This window comes from Chiloscyllium punctatum, chromosome 30 (genome assembly GCF_047496795.1).
Source record: "Chiloscyllium punctatum isolate Juve2018m chromosome 30, sChiPun1.3, whole genome shotgun sequence".
In the NCBI taxonomy this organism is placed as follows: domain Eukaryota; kingdom Metazoa; phylum Chordata; class Chondrichthyes; order Orectolobiformes; family Hemiscylliidae; genus Chiloscyllium; species Chiloscyllium punctatum.
This window is the reverse complement of record NC_092768.1, coordinates 12,918,083-12,933,617: the sequence shown is the minus strand read 5'-3', so window position 1 is coordinate 12,933,617 and position 15,535 is coordinate 12,918,083. Positions and strand designations below refer to the sequence as shown.

At 46.8% G+C, this 15,535-nt stretch overlaps 1 protein-coding gene across 1 annotated transcript; it reads right to left on the bottom strand.

Annotated features, from left to right (window-relative positions):
- Positions 1–665: 665 nt before the first annotated feature.
- Positions 666–14,397, bottom strand: LOC140455089 (neural proliferation differentiation and control protein 1-like). Its single transcript, XM_072549751.1, has 6 exons — positions 14,385–14,397; positions 14,113–14,179; positions 12,097–12,163; positions 9,473–9,552; positions 5,407–5,506; positions 666–1,080 (listed from the first exon to the last, which is right to left on the bottom strand). The coding sequence occupies exons 1-6, from the start codon at positions 14,395–14,397 to the stop codon at positions 1,003–1,005; spliced, it is 405 nt and encodes a 134-aa protein (XP_072405852.1). The 3' UTR covers positions 666–1,002.
- Positions 14,398–15,535: the final 1,138 nt, after the last annotated feature.

Sequence of the window (15,535 nt, the reverse complement as noted above, 5' to 3'; positions counted from 1 at the left end):
TTGGAAGCAGTCCTGATGAATTTGGTGTCAGAGAAAGAGGTATGAGTGGGGACCAAGTAGGACTGGAATAAGGAATGTCCCATGTACCCCACAAAGAGACCTCTGTAATTGGAGCCTGTGTGGGTATCCATGGCACGCAGATAGCGAGAGGTGTTAAAGTGGAAGTTATTCAAAGTGAGAACAAGTACAGGGCGAAAGTGAGGACTGCAGATGCTGGAAACCAGAGTTTAGATCAGAGTGGTGCTGGAAAAGCAGAGCAGGTCAGACAGCATCTGAGGAGCAGGAAAATCGATGTTTCAGGCAAAAGCCCTTCATCAGGAATAGAGAACAAATACAGTCAGGCACTGGAGGGACAGTACAGGAGGTATGAGAGAGCCTTTCAGGCCCTCCCTGTTGGGGGATGGACGTGTAGAGGCATTCCATATCCACAGTGAAGTGGAAATGATGGAACTGACATTGAACATTACCAGAGCATGACTGTGATCATTTGGGTGACTCAAATTAACCTTCTGTCCAGAGCTGGAGGATCTGCTCACGGGAGGGTGAAGCAAGAATTGGGGTGAACTCGGCTGACAGTCGGAGTGGTTGATTTGGATTTTCTTCCTATGTCCCATTCCCTGAAGGAAGAAAGTTGAATCATCATAATGGGACATACGGATGGGCCTGGTCTCTGGGTTTACTGAGTCTGCACCAGTCAAGTGAGGATTGACCTTTCCCATCTGAGCTCTGCACACTTGCACCAATTCCCCCCAATGGACCAGGCGAGGATCCCTGTGCCACTCTGGAAAAATTCTGAGGAATCGCGAGGGTCAATTTCCTTTGGGCCTCATCCCCTCAACAATACAGATAAGAAATGGGGTTTCCCCCATAGAGCTGCAGGGGCACTGAGGGGGGTGGTGGTGACTGAAGTGAATTCACTGTCAGGAAACAGCGCTGGGTCACTCAGCAAAGGGGAAAGCAGAAACGCCTCTCGGTCTGGGTTTGGCGGGGGGGAGGGTGTTGCTAGTGTTCCCGGTCAGATGAAGCAGCTTGGAGGACAGAGGCGTTGAACAGAGGGTTGTAGATTTCCATCTCGCCTGCCTGGATTGGATAGAGACGGGGAGACTGAGGTTAGCAGTGGTCAGCAATCACACACCATAACTCACACTAACAACCTGAGTGAGCACAGCACAGTCAACCCCCACTATCAGAACTGTCTCCCTTTCAACCAGCTAATGACCCAGGAGAATTTAATCTCAATCCTTAATTTGGACTATTGGACCAGCTCTGAGCGAGATGAGGTGTAATATCTTCGGTCTGAGGCTGGTGACTCTCTAGAATTCTCCACCCTGGAGGTTCTGTGATAACAAGGCACTGCAGGTGGTGCAGTGGTAGTGGTTCCAGCTCTGAGCAAGGAGATCCATTTGGAATTCAAAGGGAAGTGTCACATGTCACCCCTGACACACTTGTGGGAATGTACGGCCTGGAATTGTGGGAGAGGCAGCTTCAACCAAGGCACTCCAGAGGGGCATTGGACGGGCACTCAGATAGAAATGGAGGGCAATAGAACTGGTGCAGACACGATGGGCAGAATGGCTTCTTTCTGTGCCCTATTGACACCATGATTGTGTGATATAAGGGCACATCTTCCCCTCCTAAATATGGTAATTTAACAAGTTTATAGTTTTCTTTAAACTTTTGTTTTAATTAAAATGATCACTTAAAGGGTGTGTTTCTTCAATTTACTAGTTAGAACATAAGACCATAAGATATAGGAGCAGAATTAGGCCATTCTGCCCATCAAGTCTGCTCCCCCATTCAATCATGGCTGATGTTTCTCAATCCCATTCTCCTGCCTTCTCCCTGTAACCCTTGACCCCCTTACTTATCAAGAACCTATTTATCTTTGCCTTAAATACACTCAATGACTTGGCCTCAACAGCCCTCTGTGGCAAGTAGTTCCACAAATTCCCCACGCTCCGGCTGAAGAAATTCCTCCCCATCTAAAATCGAAAGGGTCATGCCTTCACCCTGAGGCTGTATCATCGGGTCAGAGTCCCTCTCACTAGTGGGAGCATCTTGTCAATGTCCACTCCATCCAGGCCTCTCAGTATTCTGTGAGCTTCAATCAGATCTCCGTCATCCTTCTAAACTCTATTGAGTGCAGACCCAGAGTCCTCAACCTTTCCTCACATGACAAGCCCTTAATTCCTGGGGTCATTCTTGTAAACCTCCTCTGAACCCCCTTCAATTCCAGCACATCCTTCCTTAGATACAGGGTCCAAAACTGCTTACCATATTCCAAATGCAGTCTGACCAGAGCCTCATACAGCATCAGCAGCCCACCTCTGTGGAATATTTTATTTGGCTTATTGAAAGTGTGTAAAGAGGAATGCTATCTCACTGGGTTTTGTCAGATCCGAGACTGATAACTGTAATGCTACTCTCTGCGGATGAACATACAAATCGAAAGAAGGAGTTGTGCCTGGATTTCCACGTCTCGCTTTGACTTGGAATCCATTTAACCGCAGTCAGCAGCTTGTAAACCCCAGGGTGAACTGTCTCCCCTTTGCTGTTACTCTGGGTTTGATGTGCCTGGGCTGAAGGCTGCCACAGAATAACAGAGGGCCGAATGGCCTGTTTCTATGCAGGAAATGCTGCAGGCACTGCGGGTCCAGCTGGATCTGAGCACTCCCGGCTATGTCAGCAGGTGTATTTAACTGGGTCAGGAGGAGCTGGCACAAGGAGCAATGTCCTTGGAAGGACAGGAAGTCAGTAATAACAGAACCGGGTGTGAAAATAACAAACTAATTTTAATCTGGATTGGAGCAAGGGGCTGCAGGAGAGATAAGGAAACCACATACAGTACAAGGACAGAATATTGTGGATGTGGTAGATCTAAACTCGAACAGGAGCTATTAGTGAAACCCAACATGCACACACACGCAAGTACACACACACACACAGGTACAGACACAAACACACACACGCACGTACACACACACACAGGCACAAACACACACGTACACACATATATACACAGACACACACACACGCAGGTACAGACACACAGGCACAAACGTGTACACACGCACATATACACACACACACACACACACACGCAGGTACAGACACACAGGCACAAACACGTACACACGCACGTATATACACACACACACACATGCGCGCGCGCAGGTACAGACACACAGGCACAAACACGTACACACGCACGTACACATACACACAGGCAGGTACAGACACACACACGCAGGTACAGACACACAGGCACAAACACACACGCGCACACATGCAAGTACAGAGACACAGGCACAAACATACACACACACGTACGCAGGTACAGACACACACACACGCAGGTACACACACATACATGCACGTACACACACACAGGCACACACGCATGTACACACACACACGCAGGTAGACACACGCGCAGGTACAGACACACACACATGTACACACACATACAGACACAGGCACACACACGCAGGTACAGATACACAGGCACAAACATGTACACACGCACGTACACACACACACACTCACACACACACAGAGGCAGGTACAGACACACACACACGCAGGTGCAGACACACAGGCGCAGACACACAGGCACAAACACGTACACAAGCACACATACACAAGCAGGTACAGACACACAGGCACAAACACGTACACACAAATACACACACACACACACAGGCAGGTACAGACACACAGGCACAAACACACATGCAGGTACAGACACACAGACATAAACACACACACACACACAGGCACAAACACACACGCAGGTACAGACACACAGGCACAAACACACACACGCACATACACATACACACATGCAGGTACAGACACACAGGTACAAACATACACACACACGCGTACGCAGGTACAGACACACACACACGCACATACACACACATACATGCACGTACACACAGGCACACACGCATGTACACACACACACATGCAGGTACACAGGTACACACACGCGCAGGTACAGACACACACGCATGTACACACACACACACATACATACAGACACAGGCACACACACACAGGTACAGGCACACAGGCACAACACACACACACAGACAGACACACGCAGGTGCAGACACACACATATGTACACAGATACACACATATACGCACAGGCATACACACACACACCCATGTACACAGACACACAAACACAGGTACATGCACAGGTACACACACACAGACACATACGCACACAGGTACATGCACAGGTACACACACGGACGTGTACACACAGACACACACACATGCAGGTACATGCACAGATACACACACGCGCACACAAGTGTATACACACAGACACACACGCACGCTGGTACATGCACAGGTACACACACACACACACACACAGAGGGAATTGAACTCCATGATCAGCTATGACAGTACCAAATGACGGTGTGGCTAGAGGATGAAATGGCCAACTCCTGCTCCTCTTTTCTGTGATTCTACATTTCTACATACAAACGCACTCACACATGCAAACATACACACACATACACGTACACTTGTAAACATACACACACATACACGTACACCTGTAAACATGCACACGCATGCACGTACACTTGCAAACATACACACACATACACGTACACTTGTAAACATACACACACATGCACGCACACATACAAGCATACACACACGTCAGACATGTGCATACATGCATATACTCACAAACACATACATACACTGATATAAAGTATTGGACAAGGTCTAAAAAACACTTTCAGGAAGTTCTTGGAGTTGAATGTTCATATTTGACAGCAACAATAATTAATTCTGAGTGGTTTTCTTCAGTAGACGGAAGGCTAAGGGGATGGCCTGAGAGAGATCTTAGAGTAATCAAGGGAGGTCTGGTTAATTGGAGAAAGGTGGAGATGGATCCTTTCAGATTCAGTAATACCTAAATAACATGTATTGATTCAGTATTTTACCATTTGTACAATTAATCAGTGATTTATTCTGTAATCCAAGGTGACACCAGAACATGGCAAGATTTCAACCTATCTCCAAGTGAGGATATTAAATAATCCTCAATGTGTTGGACGAGTACACAACCATTGCCAGAATTATAAAATAGTCACTAACAAATCCAGTCAGGAACTCCAAAGGAATATGTTTAGTCTGTGAGCAGTGAGGGTGTGGTTGGTGTGAAGAGCATTGAGGAATTTGTTGTGGCGATAGACAGGTTCAGGAGGCAGAGAAGGAACTGAAGGATATACCGAGGGAGTGAGCCAGGGAAACGCTGACATCAGCTCGGAACACTTCCCTGTCAGACCTCCTTTGGGGCTGCACGCTCAGAGACATGGGGAGTTTGTACGGAATGAAATAGAGGATACGGATCGCTACGTGGAAAAGTCTTACCGGGGCCAGACCAGGGCATTCGTAGACGGTGTACTCTCCGTTTCCATTAGCCATCTCCGAGTCTGTGGATATCTGCTTCTTCCGGACCTCAGACCTGCCCCTGGAGTGGGGAAAAGAGAACGATCCCAGTCAGTGAGCGAGGTGTATGTTTTTTTAAGATTAGGATTAATCCTTGACACAACGTTGGTGGGCCGAAAGGCCTGTTCTGTGCTGTACATTTCTATGTTCTATGTTCTAAGTCACCCGTTATTGTCTTGTATACAGTACACTACCTATGGCCAGCCAGCTCAGAGTCAGTCCCTAAATTGAGGAAACTCTAATCGGGTTATTTTTTTTCTCTTCTTTCCAGTTTATACTTTTCTGTCTTTCCCACACTACCGCCCAACTGCGGTAGTGCCTATATTTTCCCCAGAACCCATCTTGAGTGAACCAGGTGTATCCATGTCTGTGGATGGGGATTGGCTGGTGGTAATTCAGAGGAGATTTGGTTGAGGTGGAACTGGCTTCGCCTAAACTTAGATGGTGTGAAACCAGAAATCCATCGAGCACAGTTAGCCAATGCCCATCCAAGGAGTTCAGGAATCTAAAGTAAAGCCCCGTTGGCTTTGGGAGACCCTGAAAGTGGGAACGGGGCTACACAAATGCAATTTCTCTTTCCTTTACACTGTTTGGCATGTGCGAGAGACAGTGACAGAAACAAAGAATTTGCATTAATGTTGACATGAATTGGAGATGCCGGTGTTGGACTGGGGTGTACAAAGTTAAAAATCACACAACAACCAGAGGGAGGGCCTCAACTGAACCTTGGGTTCATGTCATACTACAGGTGACCACCATTGCACTGTACACACACACAGACACTCCTACACATACAGGCACTCCTGTACACACACACATACACACGGACACACATACACACAGACACACACACAGACACTCACACACACACCCTTACAGACACACACACTCCCACACTCACACATGCAGCCTCTCAAGAGACTTAGACCACTCTACACTCACGCACACACATATACACTCTCTCTCACAGACACTCACACACTCTTTCTCACAGACACTCACAACCCCCACCCCAGATACACACACACTCCCACACTCACACATGCACCCCCTCACAGACTTAAGACACTCTACACTCACTACACACACACATATACACTCTCTCTCACACTCACAACCCCCCTCCAACCCAGACACAGACACAGACACACACACCCAAAGACCCACACGCATACGTATACATATACATCTGTGGGGTGAATTTGTACTTGCAGAGTTACATTGTACTTTGCTCAAAAAAACTGCATGAATTCATGTAAAACTCTGTATCTCACTTTTTAGATTAGAATCAATCTAAACATCATGGCACAGACAAAGAAACCAGGGGACTAACACCTTCAGCATATTGTCTAGCTAACATCAATTGTTACAGCTAACCTGAGAATGCAACTTTTAAAAAAACATTTTTGTGATTTACACATGAAAGAAGTGAAACTATCATGGTATTCGAACAGATGAAAGACTCAACAAACAATCCAGGTAATTTTCAATGTATAATTTCAGTTACATCACACTGTAAACTTTTGCTATAAATTCTGTGTCTTACAATCGTGTACTCCACAATCACCTGATGAAGGAGCAGTGCACCGAAAGCTAGTGCTTCCAATTAAATCTGTTGGACTATAACCTGGTGTTGTGTGATTTTTAACTTTGCATTAATGTAGCACCTCTGATGACATTCCAAAGCACCGTCCAACTAATAGCAACAACTCTGGTTGTAAAGCACTGTTAACACAATAAAACATTAAAGGTTAACACAATGAAATGTGAAAGGGAAGCTTTATGGGATCATTACAAAACAAAGGAGCCCCCCCCCCCCCCCCCCCATCCTAGTAAATTTCCTCTGAACCCTTTCCAAAGCTTCCACATCCTTCTTATAATGCGGTGACCAGAACTGACACAATATTCAAGTGCGGCAGCACCAGAGTTTTGTACAGCTGCAGCATGACCTCGTGGCTCTGAAACCCAATCCCTCTCCCAATAAAAGCTAACACGCTGTATACCTTCTTGACAACCCTGGGTGGCAACTTTCAGATATCTATATACATGGACACCAAGATCACAACCAAAGTAAGGTTCACTGGTCGATAATTACCAGGGTTGTCTCTACTCCCTTTCTTGAAAAAAGGGACAACATTGGCTATTCTCCAGTCTTCCAGCGCTATTCCTGTCGACAATGATGAAATAAAGATCAAAGCCAAAGGCTCTGCAATCTCCTCCCTGATTTCCCACATAACCCTGGGATAAATCCCATCTGGCACAGGGGACTTATCTATTTTCACACTTTCCAGAATTGTTAACACCTCCTCCTCGTGAACCTCGATCCCATTTAGTCTAGGAGTCTGTATCTCAGTATTCTCCTTGACAACATTATCTTTTTTCCAGTGTGAATACTGAGGAGTAATATTCATTTAGTGCTTCTCCTATGTCCTCTGACTCCACACATGTCTTCCCAGTACAATCGTTGATTGGCCCTAATCTTTCTCTAGTCATTCTTTTATTCCTGACATACTTAAAGAAAACCTTAGTGTTTTCCTTGATCCTATGCACCAATGACTTCTCAAGTCCCCTCCTCGCTCTTCTTAGCTCTCTCTTTCGGTCTTTCCTGGCTAAGCTGAGTCAAGACTGGGTCAGTTTTGCCTCACAGATCGAGGTAGGTAGGCAGACATGAGCAGAGAGGGAAGGCCAGAGTTAGGAGACTGCTTAAAAGGGAGGATTGTCGAGCAGAAGGAGATGGCAGAGATAGTGAGGGAGAGGCAAGGCCAGGAAGAGATTGGAAATTGAGGACAGGAAACCTGCCTGGGATGTAAGCATTAAGATTAGAGTGGTGCTGGAAAAGCACAGCCGGCCATGCAGCATCCGATGAGCAGGAAAATCGACATTTCGGGCAGGAGCCCTTCATCAGGAATGTAGGCGTTAACTAGCCCACTACATTTCCTTGGGCAAAGAGTGAAGATTGGCTCTGTCTGAGTTACAGGGACATAGAATAGTACAGCACAGTACTGTACAGGCCCTTCGGCCCTCGATGTTGTACCGACCTTTTATCCTACTCTAAGATCAGACCAACCTACATAACCTCATTGTACTATCTTATATATGCCTATCCGAGAGTCACTTAAATGTCCCTAAATGTATCCAACTCTACTACCACCCCTGCAATGCATTCCACGCACCCACCACTCTCTGTGTAAAGAACATACTTCTGACATCTCCCCTAAACCTTCCTCCAATCACCTTAAAATTATATCCCCTCATGATAGACATTTCTGCCTGGAAAAAGTCTCTGACTATCCACACTATCTATGCCTCTCAACATCTTGTACATCTCTATCAAGTCACCTCTCATCCTTCTTCACTCCAATGAGAAAAGCCTCCCTCAACCTTTCCTCATAAATCATGCCCTCCAGTCCAGGCAGCATCCTGGTAAATCTCCTCTGCACCCTCTCTAAAGCTTCCACATCTTTCTTATTACAAGGCAACCAGAACTGAACATAATATTCCAAATATTCCCTCCCTTTGGGCACCGTAGGTCAACCTACAGCACATGGACTGCAGCGGTTCAAGAAGGCAGCTCACCCCCACCTTCTCAAGGGCAGGCAACTAAGATTGGGCCCAATGTTAAATGCTGGGCCCATCCAGAGACACCCACATCCCACGAATGAGTAAATAAATAATCCTTATTTGTGGGCAACATTGCAAGGAATGGATTTGGAGAGTCACAGAGCCATGCAATTGGGGCACCCAGTCATAGAGTCATAGAGATGTACAGCATGGAAACAGACTCTTCGGTCCAACCCGTCCATGCCGACCAGATATCCCACCCTAATCTAGTCCCAAGTGGCAGCACCCAGCCCATATCCCTCCAAACCCTTCCTATTCATATACCCATCCAAATGCCTCTTAAATGTTGCAATTGTACCAGTCTCCACCACATCCTCTGTCAGCTCATTCCATACACGTACCACATCCATGGCCTGCAAGTACTTACTCCTCCATGGCCTGCAGAGCTTTCTTCTGGTGCAGATATTGGTGTTTCTGAAGCTTTGCAACTATCTTCCAGTCGACAGGCTGAGGGAGAGAGGAGAGAGATCTGAGCTCCAAGTTTTACCCGAATTGCAAACACTTCCACCGACAAACAAGATCTCTGATTCCTGCTCGTTTTAAGGATGCGACATGCAAACTTTTGCTCATAATGACAAATGGATATTTTGTGTACAATTCGATTTGTGAACATATTCAGGAATGGAGCCTGTTTGCAATGTGGGGAGGGCCTAAAATGTCCATTCTGTTTTACTGTAACTGGGGGTGTGAGTGTGTTCAAGTGAATGAAATGTGGTTTCCCCCATTTCACTCAGCAATGGCCCCATGTTCAGATATGGATGGACTCACCCATTTCCCAGCAATTCACACCCATCCCGAAGACTCTCAATTCCATCCCGAAAATTCACACCCATCCCAGAGACTCTCACCCCATCCTGGAGACTCATTTCTATCCCAGAAATTCACTCGCATTCCAGTGACTCACTCCCATCCCGGAATCTCACCCCCACCCCGGAATCTCACCCCTACCCAGGAGACTCATTCCCATCCTGGAGACTCACTCCGTGGGTGGTGGCACAGTGGTTAGCACTGCTGCCTCACAGCGCCAGAGACCTGAGTTCAATTCCTGACTCAGGTGACTGACTGTGTGGAGTTTGCACGTTCTCCCAGTGTCTGTGTGGGTTTCCTCCGGGTGCTCTGGTTTCCTCCCACAGTCCAAAGATGTGCAGGTTAGGTGTATTGGTCATGCTAAATTGCCCATAGTGTTAGGTAAAGGGGTAAATGTTGGGGAATGGGTGGGTTGCGCTTCGGCGGGTCGGTGTGGACTTGTTGGGCCGAAGGGCCTGTTTCCACACTGTAAGTAATCTAATCTAAAGTAATCTAATCCAATCCTGGAGACTCGCTCCCATCCCAGAGACTCGCCCCCACCCTGGAATTTCAGTACCACCCCAGAGACTCACTCCCATCCTAGAATCTCACCCCTATCCTAGAATCTCACCCCTATTCTGGAGACTGACTCCTATCCCAGAGACTCGCTCCCACTCCAGAGATCCACCCCCATCCCAGAATCTTGCTACCATCTCAAAGAGCAGTGGAACATTAGCCCCACTACAGTGGATCAGGAGTCACATGCAGGCCAGACCAGGTAGGGACAGGACAGTTGCCTCCCTACATTGCCGAACCAGATGGCTTTTTGATGAGAATTGTTGATTGTTGTCACCATCGCTGAGAGTAGTTTCATATTCCTTATTTATTAATTAAACTTTTATTCCACCTGCTACTATAGGGCGAATTGAACCTGCATTGCCACAGAAACAGCCTGAGTCTCTGAACTATTTTAGGCCAATACCTTCGAGCATTAAGCCCCCATTGAGCCTTAATCATGAGAAACTTTTATATTTAGGAAGGTTACTTATGTACAAATGCAACAAGATCCAGGCTTGGGCTGACAAGTAACATTTGTGCCACACAAATGTCAGGCAATGACCATCACCAATAAGAGAAAATCTAATCACTGCCCCTTGACATTCAATGGTGTTACCGCCACTGAATCCCCCACTGTCAACATCTTGGGGATTTATCATTGAGTAGAACTCATCTGGACTCATCACATAAACATAGCAGCTACAAGAGCAGATTGGAAGCTATGAATACTATGGTGAGTAATTCATCTCCTGACTTCCCAAAGCCTGTCCACCATCTCCAAGGCTCTGGTCACCATTTTTGAGGCACAAGTCAAGAGTGTGAGGGAATACTCCCCACTTGCCTGAATGGTGCAGCATCAACAACACTCAAGAAGCTTGACACCATCCAGGGACAAGGCAGCCCACTTGATTAGCACCACATCCACAAACATCCCCTCCCTCCCTCCACCACTGACACTCAGTAGCAGCAGTGTGTACTATCTACAAGATATACTGCAGAAATTCACCAGGGCTCCTTCAACAGCACCTTCCAAAGCCACAACTGCTTCCATCTGGAAGGACAAGGGCAGCGGATTGATGGGACTACAATGAAGGGTCCTGATCTGAAATGCCGACTTTCCTGATCCTCTGATGCTGTCTGACCTGCTGTGCCTTTCCAGTTGCACATTTTATTGACTCGGACTTCCAGCATCTGTGGTCCTTACTATCTCCAACACCCCCTGTAAATCCCCCTCCAAGCCACTCACCATCCTGACTTGGAAATATATTGTCATTCCTTCAGTGTTGCTATGTTGGTTATGGGTTAATTACTGGGTAGGACACCAGAAAAAAAATCGCCTGTTCATTTTGCAAAAAACAAATGGGAAGCCATGTGTTCCCTGGACAAATGTAATGACACTCTGACCTGCAACAGTGTGGCATTCCCACGGTAATGCTCCGAGAATGCTGGCCTAGCTTTTGCACTCAGGTCGTTGAAGTGGGATTTGAATCTGTGATTTGCCTCAGAGGCAAGGCAGATACCCACCATTCCTGACTGAAGCTGCTCCTAAACTTTGGGAGCAGGTAGCGAGATCTTATCCCCACCCCCCACCACACCGCTCCCTCCCCGGCATCCCCCGTCCGACAGGGTCAGGGCCCAGTTGCCTACCTGGGGTTGTGGCTGCTTGTTCCAGTCGTAGGCTGCATTCTGGGTCCTCCTCACCTCCTTTTGCAGCCTGAAGTGAAACAGAGGCTCCCGTCAGAACCCACACAGGATAACACCACCCCCCACTCCCCCCCCCCCCCAACATCGGACAGCAGGCACTGGTAAAACTCAACGGCAGGATGGAAATGTCCTGGAGACTGTGAGTTGAAGTAATTCCCCAGGGAACGAGAAAGAGACACTGGGGAAATTTCCAAAAAAATCAATGATTTGGGCACGGGGAGTGGGAGGTTTTAATTCACCTTGAGCATTTTCACTCATTATAACATAACTTATATTTGTTCAACAAGAAGAGACAGCTCCAAGCAATACAGAGCAAATCAGCCATGAGGTCAGACGACCATAAATTTGGTCAAAGATTTTGCATTCAAGGAGAGTTTTAAGAGGAAGAAGTGAGAGAGAGAGAGCGAGAGAGAGAGAGAGAGAGAGAGAAAGAGAGAGAGAGAGAGAGAGGCAAAGAGATTTAATGAGGAAATTCTTAAGTTTAAGTTGGGAGATGATGTTGCGGCTGTACAGGACGTTGGTTAGGCCACTTGTGGAATATTGCGTGCAATTCTGGTCTCCCTCCTATCGGAAGGATGCTGTGAAACTTGAAAAGGTTCTGAAAAGATTTACAAGGATGTTGCCAGGTTTGGAAGATTTGAGCTATAGGGACAGGCTGAACAGGCTGGGGCTGTTTTCCCTGGAGTGTTGGACACTGAGGACTGACCTTATAGAGGTTTATAAAACAATGAGGGGGGTGGATAGGATAAATACCAAAATGTCTTTTTCCTGGCGTGGGTGAATCCAGAACGAGAGAGGTATAGGTTTAAGATGAAAGGGGAAAGATATAAAAGAGACCTAAGGGACAACTTTTTCATACAGAGGGTGGTGCAGAACTAGAGGGCATAGGTTTAGGTGAGAGCAGAAAGATATACAAGAGATCTAAGGGGCAACCTTTTCACACAGGAATGAGCTGCCAGAGGATCTGGTGGAGGCTGGTACAATTATGACATTTAAAAGGCATTTGGATGGGTATATGAATAAGAAGGGTTTAGAGGGATATGGACCAAGTGCCAGCAAATGAGGTTAGATTAGGTTAGGATATCTGGTCGGCATGGACGAGTTGGACCAAAGGGTCTGTTTCTAGGCTGTGCACCTCACTGACTCTGATTCTAGGTGTCAGGCAGGTGAATGAAGCCAGTAAAACTGGGGATTCTGAAGAGGACAAACTTACAAGGGAGTAGATCTGGAGGGTTGCTGTGACTGGAGGAGTTTATCGAGAAAGGACGGGAGCCAAGGCCATGTCATGATTTGTAACTGAGGACAAAAAGTTTGAGAATCGAGTTGTTTGAGGTATCCGATGTGAGAGTGGTGGAGAGGGGGAGAGGCTGCTAAACGGTCCATTTGACCAATGTTCAGGGACCAAAACCATCATGTGACAGAGAATCACAATTGGCCAGGGATGGAAAGGTCAAGTCAAAGGTTATTAAAGCTTTCTCTCTTGCACTCAGCTGCATAATTCTGAGCTCTCATGGTGCAGCGGGTAGTGCCTGTACCTCTGGGGTGAGAATTCCAGGTTCAAATCCCACTCCAGGATTGGCTAGGTGAAGAGAGCATGTGTCTTGTTTCAGCAGACCAATAATCGGCTCAGGAAAATGCCTGCCCCTAACACCCCCATTCCTGATGGGATGTATGTGTGAAAAAATGCTTAAATATACACAGGGCTTTTGCCCTGCAGGAGGGTCTGTCCACAGATGCTGAGTTTCTCCAGTAATTGCTATTGTCAAGCAAACTTTGAGCCACACAAGGGAGTATTAGGTCCTGGGATAAAAGTTTGTTTTTTAATGACTCGTCTTTTAGGAAGACTGAGAGGGAATTGCTGAGGTTCCCAGTGAAGGATAAAATTCTGATTCACATGTGAGGCTGGGCTTGGAGGAGTGTAGGGAGCTCAGTGATACTGTAGGTGGTGATGGAAGTTACCTGTACCAGAACAAACCAGCGACTCCCAGTCCGAAGAGGCCACTCACAGTACAGATGATAATCAGGCCTGCAGACAGAGAGGAGAGAAGAGGGGAGGGGAGGGTGCGCAGGAAAATGTTAGTACATTAACTTTCTCCTTTTCCAGCTTGGTCATGCAGCTGAGGTCCCTTGAAGAAACGGACACATGCCCAGTCAGATCACTGACAGCGGAGAGCGAACGATGAATGAGGTCTCCTTCAATGAAACTGGCAAGCTATCGGAGTTTTCCATACCTCGTTTCTTCATCAGCACTTTCAAAAACAGAAGTGGGGTTCACATCGTTGCCTATTCCCCAGCCTCCCTTCCTCACTTTCCAATTCGTACCAAGTTGGAGAATTGCTGGTAACACAACAGTCATAACCTTTCTCCTTGCAGTCATCAGGACCATATCACAAGATAGTCAGCATGACTTTGTGCATAGGAAATCATGTCTCACAAACTTGATTGAATCTTTTGAAAAAGTAACAAGGAGGATTGACGAGGGCAGAGCAGTAGATGTGATCTATATGGACTTCAGTAAGGCATTTGACAAGGTTCCCCATGGGAGACTGGTTAGCAAGGTTAGATCTCATGGAATACAGGGAGAACTAGCAATTTGGATACAAAACTAGCTCAAAGGTAGAAGACAGAGGTTGGTGGTGGAGGGTTGTTTTTCAGACTGGAGGCCTGTGACCAGTGGAGTGCCACAAGGATCGGTGCTGGGTCCTCTACTTTTTGTCATTTACATTAATGATGCGAGCATAAGAGGTACAGTTAGTAAGTTTGCAGATGACACCAAAATTAGAGGTGTAGTGGACAGCGAAGAGGGTTACCTCAGATTACAACAGGATCTGAACCAGATGGGCCAATGGGCTGAGAAGTGGCAGATGGAGTTTAATTCAGATAAATGTGAGGTGCTGCACTTTGGGAAAGCAAATCTTAACAGGACTTATACACTTTATGGTAAGGTGATGGGGAGTGTTACTGAACAGAGAGACCTTGGAGTGCAGGTTGATAGCTCCTTGAAAGTGGAGTCGCAGGTAGATAGGATAGTGAAGGTGGTGTTTGGTATGCTTTCCTTTATTGGTCAGAGTATTGAGTACAGGAGTTGAGAGGTCATGTTGCGGCTGTACAGGACATTGTTTCGGCTACTTTTGGAATATTGCGTGCAATTCTGGTCTCCCTCCTATAGGAAGGATGTTGTGAAACTTGAAAGGGTTCAGAAAAGATTTACAAGGATGTTACCAGGGTTTAGGATTTGAGCTACAGGGAGAGGCTGAATAGACTGGGACTGTTTTTCCCTGGAGGGAGGCTGAGTGGTGACCTCATAGGGGTTTATAAAATCATGAGGGGAATGGATAGGGTAAATAGACAAGGTCTTTTCCCTGGGGTGGGGGGGAGTACA